The following is a 15,163-nucleotide window of genomic DNA, read 5'->3' as shown; positions in this document are numbered from 1 at the left end:
TATTCCAATTTTCCACAAGATGGTGCTTTTCCCCCATTCCATTCAACTGAGAAAATACCAATCTTTTTTATGTCACAAACATCAGTATTGACTCCTAATTTGACCCTTTTTTCCCTCCAAAGCACAGGCTATATGTTTAAAGAAGTCTCCATCGTTTAGCTGTGATTGATACTTTTGGTATACAACACACGTTGGATGTAATAATGTGAAATCAGACGCGTTTCCGTGTTCGAAATAAAATAGAAATACTGTAACATCTGTTTTGTGTGAACGTAGATAAATAATATGTTACAAATCGATCGGTTCCCCCAATATTTCAACTCGTTTAGGGATCTTGGAGCTACTTTGTGGCGAGTTGTCCATTCCTGTTCATCCCAGCTGCCAGCCCATCTCTCTCTCTCTCTCTCTCTCTCTCTCTCTCTCTCTCTCTCTCTCTCTCTCTCTCTCTCTCTCTCTCTCTCTCTCTCTCTCTCTCTCTCTCTCTCTCTCTCTCTCTGCTCGGTGGGCGTGGTATGAGTTAGGAAAACAAACTGCAGACACTACAGTACTTCCTCACCGTGCATCTGTTCACTTTCCCCGCGGCTCCTCGTCAGCTGTGCCGTGCGTAGCGTAATTCCCCAACAACCGAGTTGCACCTCTTGTTTTCCTTCTCCCCTAACTGGATGGTTTTTTTGCGCGCTGGTTGTTGCGCACAGCACCACCAGGAGCGACTGGCAACATCCCCTGACCCGAGCAGCTCTACTTTGATTTGAACAAATGGGGGGAGCAGACTGCACCAGGGAGAGCCACACGCCGACAGCACTTTGAAACAGGCGAGCCTTCAGGAACCTTCAGTCATGTACTAGTGACAGACGGCGGTTGGAGACAAGAAAGACGCAGCAGAAACTGACACAAACATGAGCGGCGGTGAAATCATCTTCCAAGGCTGGCTCAGGAAGTCACCACCGGAGAAGAAACTGAGAAGATATGTAAGTGGATTCCACTTTCGCTCAGTTTCTCTTGTGTATATGATGTGTTTGAGGGGACAGGAGGAACCGAGTCTGCGAGTTTCTTTCTGTCAAAATTGTTATCCTTTGTCTTTCGTTCCTGTGCACGCAGTGAGTGGTGTCAAACTCAAAGATTTTTGAAGTACAGCTGTAGCAGGTGCATACCCCCCCCCCCCATCCATCTGGACCCCTCATCTCTTTTTTAATGACCTTACAGGAGGCATCATGTGTTATTATTGATTCTGAAATACAGTCTCAATCCATTAGAATCTAGAAATGTAGCCTATATAAAAAAAAAAAATTAAAAAAAGTAGTTGCAAGGTTTTCCATATAGCCACCCAGTGTGGGACAACATGGATGTAAGCCTGTGTAACACCCGACAGCTGTCTATAATTTTGACTAAATAGCTCTCAGACACACACACACACACACACAGCCATTTGGCTTTATCCGATCATGATGAAGTCATGTCTAATCAAGCATTGATGTCACCAGTTTTCATCTCCACTAATGTCACAACAATAGTTATAACTGCACAGCACTTGAGTGCCATGTTAAGACTTAATAAGCCAAAGCTGCTAGTCTCTTGCTGGTTGCTGGGCAAAAGGGGAATGGCTACAAATCAGATAATAGGATTTATGGAGGCAGATAGAACCATGAGACAATCTCCTATAAATACAGCTGTCCACTGTTTATGTATGGTGTTGCATTACCAGGCCTCGCCGTGTTTCTACGAGCTGACTTTGCCATGATGTCATCTTTCTGTTTCATCTGGAAATCCATCCTTGAATGTCTTCAAATGTAGCCCCCCCCCATTGTCCTGTCATTTCCTCATTGTCTTCCACTTAAAGCTGGCTGATGTTTACACAGAGACCACCATGGTCCGTATGGAACAGCAGCTGCAACGGGACAGAGGAAAAAACTCGCTCGGTTCACAGCAGTAACTGTATAAACAAGGAGAAAGAAAAAGCATAATGGAGTTTAAAATGATGGCCTTCCTCAGGCAAGAGAGCAGGGAACAGCCTCTCAGCCTCTCTCACCCTGCCTCTCACCCTGAGCAATAACCTATAAACAACCACACACACACACACACACACACACACACACACACAGTTTCAGTCAGGAAAAAAGTGTCATGAGATGGAGTGTCCAGAGCAGGCAGACTTGTGAATGCGATAATCTGTCCATCTGAAATTCCTTCCACTTAAAGTCAGGCTGCGGACAATCGGGGCCATTTACTCACCAGTATTGCTGTCATCTGACATAGTTGACGTCCTTATGCAGAGGGATATTTTCAGATACTACTTTCACATACCCGCAGACATTCCAGCCTGAAGGTGTGTTGTGTTTCTCAAGAAACCTGGTGGCAAGTTTTGATCGGCCATTATATTGGAATGAGCTGTGGAGGTGTTAAGGAATGTATTTGTTTGCGAACTGTAACTGATGCGTTGAACGCAACAGTTGGTGCTGTCGTGCCTCTTTTTTAAAGAGATTAATTGCAGCAATGCAACAACACTTTTCCCTGTCTTTTCCACCCCTTTGTACAACAAAGTCCTCCCTAAACCAGATTAGGCCTGTGTTTGTTAATCAGTAGTTAGTTGTAATCCAAAAATGTGTGACCTTCCACAGATGGTTCCTAAAAAAAAAATAAAAAATGTGGCACGCAGCTAATGCATGTTAAAGGCAGTGTAGAATCCAGTGCAGGGTTAGGACAGAGAGATTAAAAACAGGTACTACCACCACGCAGGTCTGGCATACAAATTATATGCAAAGTCAGGGAGCAAAAACACTTGTGGCGGTTGAAGCCTTGGATGCAACCGGGGGATTAGAGACAGGAGAAAACATGTTTATGCTCAGTAACAAGGACGACTAGTCCCGGTTAAATGTTTGCTAATTGTTGACAATGGCCAATTAACTCTTGGCAGTGACTCACTCTTTCTACAACAGCTCACAAACACATGATGAGTATACACATTCTGTGTCCCCCCCCCCCTCTTCAAACATGTGACAGCATGTGTAGTTACTTATCACAAGCGCTGCATCTCCACAAGGAAAACAGTCGCGCTGAGATGTCTCAGCGCTGCTGAAGGAATCACTTGGTTTGGAGTTTTAAAATCTTCTCGGTGGGCTGATCGAGGCTCCAGAGGTGGGCGGTGTTAGAAGGGGGAGGTGGGAGTGGCCTGGCTGCTTTTGTTGAACGATGTCCAGAATAAGCAGAAGGAACATGAAAACAACTGACTAATCCAGCACTTTACCCAGTGACCTCTTGCAGAGTTCTGTTGAGGTTTCTTTGAGACAATATGCTTCATCATGTCTGCTACCTTAACCCCCAAACAATCTTTTACAGTATATAGGGCTGCAACTAACGGTTATTTTCATAGTCGATTAATCTGCCGATTATTTTCTCGGTTAGTTGTTTGGTCTATGGAATGACAAAAAATGGTTTAAAGGTCCTATGACATGCTGCTTTTTGGATGCTTTTATATAGGCCTTAGTGGTCCCCTAATACAGTATCTGAAGTCTCTTTTATATAGACCTTAGTGGTCCACTAATACAGTATCTGAAGTCTCTTTTATATAGACCTTAGTGGTCCCCTAATACAGTATCTGAAGTCTCTTTTATATAGACCTTAGTGGTCCCCTAATACAGTATCTGAAGTCTCTTTTATATAGACCTTAGTGGTCCACTAATACAGTATCTGAAGTCTCTTTTATATAGACCTTAGTGGTCCCCTAATACTGTATCTGAAGTCTCTTTTATATAGGCCTTAGTGGTCCCCTAATACTGTATCTGAAGTCTCTTTTATATAGACCTTAGTGGTCCCATAATACTGTATCTGAAGTCCCTTTCCTGAAATTCAGCCTTGGTGCAGAATTACAGCCACTAGAGCCAGTCCCACAATGAGCTTTCCTTAAGCCTGGTTCACACGGGACGATTTTAAAATTGTCGGCAGATTTTCCAATCCTGAGAGACTCCACACATGGCGATAAAAAATCACAGGTCTAACAGTTTTGGTCGTACAGTGTGTGGTGCGCAGCACACGGCAAAATCAACACATCACACACGAACCGATTTGACTCCCGAGCATTCCCAGGTCAGACGGGAAATCTCGCAAAATCCCTCGAGATCAAACTTGACTTCAGAGTAAACAATCATGGCGGACAAAGAGGATGCAGTGGCAATAATTTGTAGTTTGTTTTTAACCGGAAAAAAAACGTTAACAAAAGAAAAGGCGATGGTCAAAGAAGTGGAGACAACGCGAGCATGGACTATACTTGCTATACTTATCTCCGACGTCCACCGGACTTTCTGGTGCGCCATGCCGCCGGCTGTTTTAATTTTGTTTCCCGGTGCTTTCCTCGCCGCCTCGTCACCTCGCTTTCTGATTGGCTACACGCCACAGTCCACAGGCTGTGTGCTCGTTTGTCCCCGGGGGACACCACACACGGGGAGAAATCGGGCCAAATAAATCCAACATGTTGGATATCCCCGATTTGAGATCGGAGCGGTCACGACGTCCTTCCGAGCAGACGAGAGCAGTCTTAACACACCACACACGGCAGGAATATCTGATCAGATTATTTTACGATAATCGGAGCATCCTTAAGATTGTCGGAAGGGGTGAATGGGGGCTAAAATCGGCCTAATTATCCTGCCGTGTGAACCAGGCTTTAGTATGTGCCATTTCTGTGTCTGTAGCTTTAAATGCTATTGAGGAGGCGAGAGGGGGGGGAAGGTGGAGGGTGGGGGTGTGGCCTTGACCAACTGCCATTTTGCTTGTTTGCAAGCCATGATGTCTCTCTCTTTCTCATGGGTGGGCCAAATTCTCTGTGTGGGCAAAGCAGAAAAAGGGGAGGTAACATTTTCCCTTATGACCTCATAAGGAGGAAGATTCCTGATTGGCCCATCTGAGCTTTCATTTTCTCAAAGGCAGAGCAGGATACCCAGGGCTCGGTTTACACCTATCACCATTTCTAGCCACTGGGGGACCAGAGGCAGGCTGGGGGAACTTATATTAATGTTAAAAAAACTCATAAAGTGAAATTTTCATGCCATGGGACCTTTTAATAAAGAGTCGATCAGTATTTCCCAAAGCCCAAGATGACGTCCTCAAATGTCTTGTTTGTCCACATCTCAAAGATATTCAGTTTACTGTCACAGAGGAGAGAAGAAACTAGAACATATTTAAGAAAGGAATCGGAAAATTCTAATTTTATTTTCATTAAAACTCAACCCGATTAATTGATTATCAAAATAGTTGGCGTTTAATTTAATAGTTGACAACTGATCGATTTAATTGATTAATCTTTGCAGCTCTAATCTCTTTTCTGTAGCTGCTGCTTCTTCCTTTACTTGAAGTTAACAAAGGGAAGATGGAAAAGAAAATCTAGTCTTACCTCTTTGTGACGTCCAATGTTGACATATGCATAATAATATGTCCTCGCAATGAGTCATGAACTTATGAATTGTACTTTGCCTGCACAATATGAATCATACTTGTCATAGTGTAAACAGTTTTAACTCCTGTTCTCAGGTCGGGATCAGGCTGCTGTTGGCTAAACCCTCCCATGTGCCCGTTGTTGTATCTGACATCACAAAACATGTCTGTTCACATACAGTAAAGCATTGCCACATTCCAGACAGATCATATCGGCTTTCTCCCGCTGCCACTTTCTAAGGGCTTTACCGTCTCGCTCTTGGAGATGGAACATCCAAGAGAGAGGAAGAGAGGCGGACGGACGGACGGTGAGTGTTCATGCAGGCATAGGCTAGCAGCAGCCGCCTGTGTCCCACTGTCAGCTGCTGGGTCTGCTGTTGTTTTGCAGAGGGGCTTTGGGAAGTCCTTGCCCTCAGAGGTCAGCGGAGAACGCCTCCCAGTTCCTGCTTTGACAGACACCCAGCGCTCACACAGACATTGTCCTTGTTCCACTTTATATGTGGGCCCTCAAATGGGCCTTTCCCCACAAGCTACAACACTGGGGTGGCTTAATGTGGCTGCAGTATCAAAAGTCAGATTAGTTTATCATTGTTGGATATGTTCGCCTAACAGGATCCTTGTGATTGACATAAGCAACCTTCCACCAATGTAAATGATGGTAGGTTGCTTATGTCAATCACAAGGATCCCGTTATCATATCGGTTGATTATTTTTATTTAAGCAGCAAATTGCCTTACTGAGGTTAACAATTTCTTTTAGTCTGATTAATCGCTTATTCTTTAGTATTAGAGCTGCAAAGATTAATCAATTAATCGATTAGTTGTCAACTATTAAATTAATTGCTATAAACTTTTGATAATCGATTAATCGGTTTGAGTCATTTTTTATGAAAAACTTCTCTGATTGCAGCATCTTAAATGTGAATATTTTCTAGTTTCTTCTCTCCTCTGTGACAGTAAACTGAATATCTTTGAGTTGTGGACAAAACGAGACATTTGAGGATGTCATCTTGGACTTTTTGGGAAACACTGACCCACATTTTTCACCATTTTCTGACATTTTAGAAACCCAACAACTAATCCATTAATCAAGAAAATAATCAACAGATAAATAGACAATGAATATAATCGTTAGTTGCAGCCCTACTTAGTATAGTGCGTATCAGAAAATCCCAGAGTCCAAAGTGACCTCAAACTGCTTGTTTTGTGCAACCAAAAGTCCAAAACCCGAAAAAGCAGCATATTCTCACATTTAAGAAGCAGGAAACAGGGAATGTTTGGAAGTCTTTCTAAATCTTCAGACTGAGCTCAAGAAGTGGCATATGTATGACATGCCAATTTTTATGCCATTTTGGCGTGTTATCAAGACGCATACTCGCTTTTTAGTGTGTTTATCAACACTGTTTGGCCTCTATTGACTTACATTACCTTGCGATTGCATGTGAATTTACGCCGTAGCGAGTAGTATGAAAGGGCGAAAATCCGTGTAGGGAGGTTGGTCTGGGTGGAGGACGGGTCAAACACAGGACTTTCACCCAGGACACTGGGGATCGTGTCCGGCGTGTCACGTTTCCTAAACTAAACTGCCGCTTTCTTCTTTTCCTAAACCCAACCCCGTTCTTCTTTTACTAAACCCAACCTGTCCGCTGTATACGGCGCTCAAAATGCGAAAGTGGCGTGTATGTTCACACGATAACACACCACTTGGCTTTAGAAAGTGGTATGTATGTTTATGGGAAGTCATGATGTGACGTTGCAGACTCCCGTCCGCAGTATACAGCATAGACACACAGTACACACGGATAGCTCAAAATGCGTACAGATAACACGCCACTTGGCGTGTATGTTTACGCGAAGTCATGATGTCATTTTGAAATCTTAACTATTAATCTCTTATCAAAATTGTTGTTTTTGCTGTAGATCAACTTAGTAATCTTTTCAGCAGTACATTGACCGTCTTAATTGACATTCATAAGAAATTAATGCATAAAAGTCACAATTGTTTGTCACAGAATTATACTTTCTCAACTTTTTGACCTCCATTCTTCCACATTCATTGTGGAAATCCCAGGGTAGCCTTGTTTGAACCTATGTCATAATATCCTGTCCTTTGCCATGAACACAGTTTAGCCTGTGTGTTTTCTGTCCCAAACTTAATTATTGCACCACTAGCAGATGCCAGACTTCCTTTGGATGGTACCTACAGGAAGTGTTGTGACAGAGGTCCACTGGCAGGGAAAGAAATTAAATTGGTGTGAGTATATAAATGCATTTCCATCTATCAAGACTCTATCAGCTGATCTTAAAATAGTGCCATTCTGAAGGTAATTAGATCGCATTGATTTTTCTCTTGTGATTTGGACCAGCAGTGAGAATGGTTTTACTTATCTGCTCAAATCTCAGAAAGAACACTATCACGGGGGTGATTTATTTTTTTAACAGCTGACCAAAACAACTTTTGGGATTAATCCATTTTTATTTCAGACCCCTCTGCTGATACAGAGATCATAAACGATTACAGCTCAGGAGAGCATTTCACCGTTGATACCAGAAACAAATAGTCAATTTGGCATCTACAAGATGCAGTTTGATAGAATTCTGACTAGGGCTGAACGATTAATCATTTTCAAATTGAAATCGCGATGTGAAAGAATACGATTAGCTAATTGTGAAGACCGCGATTAATCGAATGGGAATTATTTAGTTGAATGTTTGGTATAACATTTGATTTAACATTTTTTATTCCTCTTTTTTTCAGGTTTTTTCATTAGATAAATGCTGCAATGGTAATGCTACTTATCACAGATTGTTTACAGAAATGTCCTATTTTCAGCGGATCTTTCATTGATTTCTTATTACTTTATTTAACATGATCGTAGAAAGGTGCAATATGTAGCTAAAACTAAAATCGTAATCGCAATATCTGGCAGGAAAATCGCAATTAGATTAGACTATCACATAGAATGAAATGGCCACTGATCACAGATACAGAATATAGTTTGTTTTAATGTCCTCCCAAATGTGTCTGTGTGTGGCTACTTTATCAGGAGCCAAACACACCTACTAAGTGTACTGTAGTACCGTTAGGTTGTTCCACTGTCTGTTCTTTCTCCTTAAAGTGAAATCTAATTTCTGCACTGTTGATTAGGTCCAAACACAAAGTCATATACAGGAACCGTGCTACCAGCTCTTACATGTACTGGTAGCTTACAGTACATGTCACATGACTGTCATTAGATCGGCCTTCTGAAGCAAATGGACTTTGCAGTAGTGATGTCAGTCGGTAGAAATGCCTTATGGCCTCTCATTCAACAGCATACAAAGACACCAAGGTGAGAATGGCACAAAAAGTCATTTAAGTATCATTAGTAAAAGCAAAACCTGTTTTCATTTGTGTTCAGAAATATGAATACCAGTGCTGACATTTGAGGTTTCAGTGTGAGATACTTGCTTTGGCGTTGTAATATGTGCTGACAGCCATTTATTGTTCTCTTAGCATTTATTTACACAGGGGCGGTTGACGTAGGTTGACGTAGGTTGAGACTTGACGCTTTTTTTGACCGGCGCCCTGCTTTACGCTCCCACCACGCCTTTCTGACGGCCCCTGTTTGAGTAGCTTGAGCTTAGATGCACCACGGTAGATGGTGAGGGACAGAAAACCTTAAGATCAACATACTTTTAATTAGTGAATGCAACTATTCGGATTACCTCCACACTACAACCCTTTGCAAATGCAATTTACATAACCATGACATTCTTGCGAATGTGAAATATCTTGAAATAGAAATCTGAATGTGTTATTTCCTCCACACAGCATATAGGTAGATAGTGATATTTATAAATTTGTTACAGCAGGTAGAACCTTACCAACCACTGACATGTTGCCAGGAACAAAATAGCCACCCCAGCTATTTTCTTCCTGGCAACACGTCAGTGTTGTTTGTGAAGTAGAACTTTGAATAAACCGGAAAATGGTCTTGTTTTGTCGAAAATGGTGTACTATATTTTTGAAGTCTATTCCACATTGGGGTTGTGATGAGTAGGGTTGGGTACCGAAACCACTATGGAACTATGGACTATGGAACCAGTTCCTACGCAACTGGTAGGAATCGGACCGAATTAGAATGTAAAATTTGGTTCCTCATTTCGGTTTCACTTAATGTGTCGACTGAAATATTTTCCCTCTGTCGCTCCGAAACGGACGTAAAAATATCACACTTTCTCTCTAGTCTACCGGTAGCTAGCTACCGTAAATGTAGGCTACTTTTAAAATGCCATATTTTCCCTCTGGGCTCACCAAAACGGACATGAAAGCATATTAACCATTCACTGCACGTGATCGCTAGTAAACATATCAGATCTTTGATGTAATTTTTCAGTTTTTCAAGAATCGGTTTAGGAATCGGAATCGTTTTTAAAAGTACTGGTTTGGCATCGAAATCGTAAAAATCCAAACGATACCCAACCCTAGTGATGAGCCCCTAAAGGTGCCACTTAAAGGAACAAGACTATATGGAGTAATTTCCTGAAGAAATCATCTATTTTAACACTATGCAACAGCTGTGAAATATATATGCCTACGGTACAATTCTTGAGATTTTAGTGCGACAGTTAGAACAACCCAGGGAAGCTCTTGGGGACACACCTGCTGCAAAGACCGAAGATGTTTGACCAGATGATTAAAAGGTGATGAAGGTAAACTCCTCAAAACCCGACGCTCACAGTAGAATTGCAATTAAATGGCATTGGCATCAGCCAAAAGATTATGATAGTCTGCATCCCCTGAAAATGTGTCTTGCACTTTTAAAAATGGTCTTACTATTTGAACTTGCTCATAACTCCTCAGACACTTTGTTCCTAAGGGAAGCGGGAGTTGACAGTAATTTTGAGCTTTGTATGAACCAGCCAAGGATACTGTATGACCTGTGTAGGCCGTTGCGTTGTGAAATAGGAATGTATCACTAATGGCTGTAAATATGCTAACATTAGGTTGATATGATCTGTTGTTTTTCTGTTTCATGTGAAACACTTGCCTTGCTGCAATAGTTTGTAGGAGTTGAAAATGTGTAAGCAAAGTGCCTTAGGGCTGAGGTTGTGATATAGGTGGTTATATTTGTCAAAATGAAAACGGCTACATGCATGCACATGTTTCTCTGTATAGCAGAGATAAATATTTTTGATTTAGGAAACATTGATACAATGAAAAAAAAAGTTTTTACGAATTATAGCCAAGATGATGAAATTGAATTGCATCTCTGTAATAAGAATATATTTAGGATCGGTTGGCTCCTTTAAATGCTTAAATTCTGTGTACATCTAGTATCGACATAGTTTAGATTAGAGATTATTCTTTCTTCGAATATCCAGACAGTGATGAGTCATTGCAGTTCTTTCTTAGGAACTGAAATTTCCTACAACTAAGGCTCAGATAAGAAAAAAACATGAGTAATGTAGCCTGTGCACAAATACATACTTCACTGGAACACAGTGAGACAACATAAGACAATTTCATCTAAGTTTAGCAGAGACAGTGATCCAGATCACTGACCTGTGTGTCCAAGGTTTTTAGGTGACTTAATGCACCCACTGGTGGGCATCACATAATATGTACAGTAGAGGTGTTGGACAGGAGGTAGTCTGGATGTTGTAATCTGATTTAATCTCATTAAAGCATTCCTCCAATAATCCTTTTAACACATCAATTTGACTGTTTCAGTCATGATTAGCTCAGCTAAATATTTCCTCTGTAATTTGGTTCATTTGGCCATTTTGTCGTTCAAACATTTCATTCGTTTGCGGGGTCAATTCTTAAAGGACAAATCCGGCGCCAAATTTAACCTAGGGGTACGTGGGTACCAAGTCAACTGTTCTCTTGGATATGATTTCATGCTAATCGAATGTGACCAGTTTTAGCGCAAACCGCTAATTAGCTCATAACGCTAGTCATCGGGGCACGCAAAAGTAAAAAGACAAACGCTGTGCAACCAGTAACATAGGTCAAGCACGGCGTTCGTTGTTTGACTGATCGTGACTTTTTTCCCAAGATGGCGCCTGCCTGTATAGTGAACGCTACAGTCTTTATAAACTATCTTTTTAATAAACTGTCTGTACACTTACAAAGTTCTCAATGCTTCCGTTTACATGTAGGGACCCTCATTATTCTACCTTGGAAGTGTGGTGCTGTTTTGAACCTTGTTAGTGGTATAGAAATAGTGATTTCTTTTTACTTTTGCGTGCCCCGACGACTAGCGTTATAAGCTAATTAGCGGTTTACGCTAAAACTGGTCACATTCGATTAGAATGAAAACATATCCCAGAGAACGGTCGACTCGGTACCCATGTGTTATTAACCCCTAAGTTCATTTTGTGCCGGATTTCTCCTTTAATGTAAACATTAACCTGGTGCATTATTAAAAAATATCTGAGGTTTGCTTCTTGTTTGTATAATCTCTTTTATATCCAAGCAAAATTGGGATTGTAGCTGACATTTTTCCTAACCTACTTGATATTGAATTGAATCGAAAATGTAATCGAATCAGAAACTTGTGAATCAGAATCAAATCAATTCGGCAAATCATTGGGTACCTCTACCTCACAATACGATACCATACACAATACATGGCTCACAATACCGATAATATCACTTCAATTCTGCGATAATCAATATATTGCTTGACAATTCCATAATGATCTATCTCGATATCAGTCTAACTATGAATATAAATTGCCCATGAAAAGGTTAAGTGCATGGTTTTCTCTCTTATTCACTGCAAGTCCAAACTGTTAGAAAACAGAACAATTCTGAAGCACAAGTTTTTAAGTCTGTAAATTAAAATGATGCAACTATAGAGCAACTATGGCTCCAGACTTTGGACTAAAACGTGGCAGGGGCGTCTGTTATTGTCTTCAAGCTGCTGTCCACCATCCAGTTGAAAACCTCTTCCTCTTCGGCTCGTTAACTTGTATTCAAGTTTCCCTCATTCATAATTCAAATATCGATATTCGCAGGTTTCTCTATAGAGCTCCCCCTACAGCTTTGGAATAGATATTTGGCAACACTGTTTAAAAACTCGCTCGTCAGTTTGCCGTTTCCTCTTTCTCTGTTCCTCCGACAATGCTTTCCTAGTCTTCTGCTTCTTTTTTACCGGCTCAACCATGAGCATAGTGTGAAAAACTCCTTCCCTACCTTGTTCTTATAGCTAGCCGGTTCCTGAATGGGCGTATGTGTGCAGTGCCGTGAAGCAATTCGTGACATCACGAGACCTGATATCACGCGATACTTCCTGACGCTGAGGTCGGCGGCTTCCTAGGGGGAAGCGAGACGACCACTATTCAACCCGAAAAAAGTCACATAACCATTCCAATGACTCCAAAGCTGTTCAGTTAAGGTAAATTAAGCTAAAAAAACTGCATAGTTCCCCTTTAATTGCCATGTTTTATCCACCATTGTGCATCTAATGTAGGGCTGCACAATTAATCACAGTTGTATCGACACAAATCGCAATATGGACTAGTGCAATATCCAAATCGCAGGGGGGTTTGCAATATTTGTTAAAGGCAAAATATGTGTTAAACCATTCTGGATTAAGTATTGTGAAGCTGCAGAGACGTCCCAGCCTACAAATCGTATCTTACAGACTAAAGATCAATAATAATTTTTTTATTTTAATATTTTTCAATGAAAATCACAATAATGATACAAAACTGATCATTCCCTACAATATCGTGAATCATGTCCCAATCGCAGTATCAGTCAAAATAATCGCAATTAGATATTTTTTCTCATACCGTGCAGCCCTAATCTAAAGCAACCTTGGTAGGAGTTGGAGAGACTGGGAGACGCTCACGGCACGGCGCACCCTCCATACGCAGACATTTAAGAGCCGCAGCAGATGGCAGAGGCAGGGGAAGTAACACAAAGAGTTCTGATTAAAGATAATGCTCCCTGTTAGTCAAACTGTCAGGGTGGGCTCCCGCTAAATAAGCCCATCCTTTTGCTGATACGGAGACATGGCGAGAGAATACTCATTTTCCTAATGATGGAAGTGTTCAACTGCAAATTGAGGCCAATTATATCTATTGGGAGCTTTTGAAAGGTTGTTTTTCATAGGATGCGCTGCAGATTTTGCAGATCATTGCTCCCGTGAAGGGGAGTGAATGAGCACCGTAGGTACCAAATGCAGCATCCCTCTTTATCAGCATTACACCTGTAGGATGGAGCTTTCCGTCACAGTCATATGAAGACATTGTATGTGGAATCATATTTCCTATAGTGTCATGAAAGCCAAAGCACGTCGGGCTCTACTCTACTTGCAGTAAATGGGATTCAAAGCTGATGTCTTGCTTCAAAAGGAGAATGTGAACTTGGCAGTTCTACACATGAGGGAGACATCAGGAGTTAAGTGTTCCTAGGCTGTCTGTCTTGGCGCTCCATGGCTAACCTCCCACCTTCTTTATTAACACACAAGAATTTATGGGCCTGTTTGGGTCTTATCTGCATGTGTTATGTCTTGCAGCTGCCGGCCTTCCAAGGCCAGTGTTTTGACTGTTGGGAAACCTGAGCAGTTTGATTTAAATTGCAACGGTGCTTTAATGCATCCGCTGGACTTAAACGCCTGTAGTTTTATACTCTCAGCAATTCTGTTTAACATCTTTTCATGTTTACTTCGCCGGGAACGGGACAGAGTTGTGTCCGACCCGGGAGCATCTGGATCTCTTCACCACTCGAGACAGATAATGGAGCTGGAGCTGCAGAAAATGCAAAATGGCCACTCGTTGTTGGCACACTGTTGGACTCCTGTTTTGTTTGTGGTGTGAATTTATTGGAAACGCTCCAGAAACGTGTTATAAACGTTGTCTGGGACAGCTGTCTGCTTAACATCTCGCTCCGAGCCAAGATGAGGAGCCCTGTGTAAACTGTGAGACGTCCGAGGAACTTCCCAATGCTCTGTCGTGTCCATTTGTGGTTTATTTAAGCTCACTGTTACATAAACCAATGTCACATAGGTAAATACAGATACACGACACCTGTCAAGCATAGAAAAGAAGACCAAAAAAAATGTTTGGAGGACTATCCAGCTCTTACATGACTTCATGTTCTGCTTTTCAAAAGTTTTTATGGAACATTGGAAAGCATAACAATTAGAGCCGTAACAATTCCAAATTTTGCTGTATGATAAATTGTCTCAGAAACAATTGCGATTAACAGTATAATCGTCTCCGTCAGTCAAATTTATAAATATTGATTTATTACTTTTTCAAACAAATTAACGTTTTGAATGTATTCCAGGATAAGTCCTTTGGTTCTATCACTGTCATGTGACCCAGATCATGTAGTAACACAGGAACACAGCCTATGAAGTAAACCACGCCTCTTCATTATCATAAAACTTATTTTTTCCTAAATGAACATAAAATTGACAATAGAACATGTATCCTCATCAATAAAAAACAAAGCATTGATCATTAACAAACAGATTAATTTAGGAGTACAAAAAATAGTCATCACTATTGGCAAAACCATGTGGCAAAATAGTCATCACTGCTTCTGTACTTGTGTTTTTTGTTATTATGAACGTGTAAGTGCCAACAACTTCCAAAAACTAACATATCTTTAGCTCAACAGTCCGACCAATAATCACTTATATAATTACAATTTGCCATATCCAAACAAAATCAACAATTACAATCAACAGTCATACCCCTTAGGAACTTAGCTAATGTTAGCAATTATTTGCGGT

The 15,163-nt window shown here is 41.2% G+C and overlaps 1 protein-coding gene across 2 annotated transcripts in view; it reads left to right on the top strand.

The window, feature by feature from the left end:
- Window positions 1-523: 523 nt before the first annotated feature.
- gab2 (GRB2-associated binding protein 2) overlaps window positions 524-15,163 on the top strand; it is a 60,285-nt gene continuing 45,645 nt past the window's right edge. The window contains exon 1 of one of the 2 annotated variants that reach the window (XM_031297526.2): window positions 524-968. In XM_031297526.2, coding sequence (XP_031153386.1) covers window positions 897-968 — 72 coding nt within the window. In that variant the 5' untranslated portion in view covers window positions 524-896. The remainder of the gene's footprint in view (window positions 969-15,163) is intronic. The other variant, XM_031297525.2, reaches the window with a different exon arrangement.

Source organism: Sander lucioperca, chromosome 5 (genome assembly GCF_008315115.2).
Source record: "Sander lucioperca isolate FBNREF2018 chromosome 5, SLUC_FBN_1.2, whole genome shotgun sequence".
Classification (NCBI taxonomy): domain Eukaryota; kingdom Metazoa; phylum Chordata; class Actinopteri; order Perciformes; family Percidae; genus Sander; species Sander lucioperca.
The sequence above is the reverse complement of the archived record's forward strand: the minus strand, read 5'-3'. Positions and strand labels throughout refer to the sequence as shown.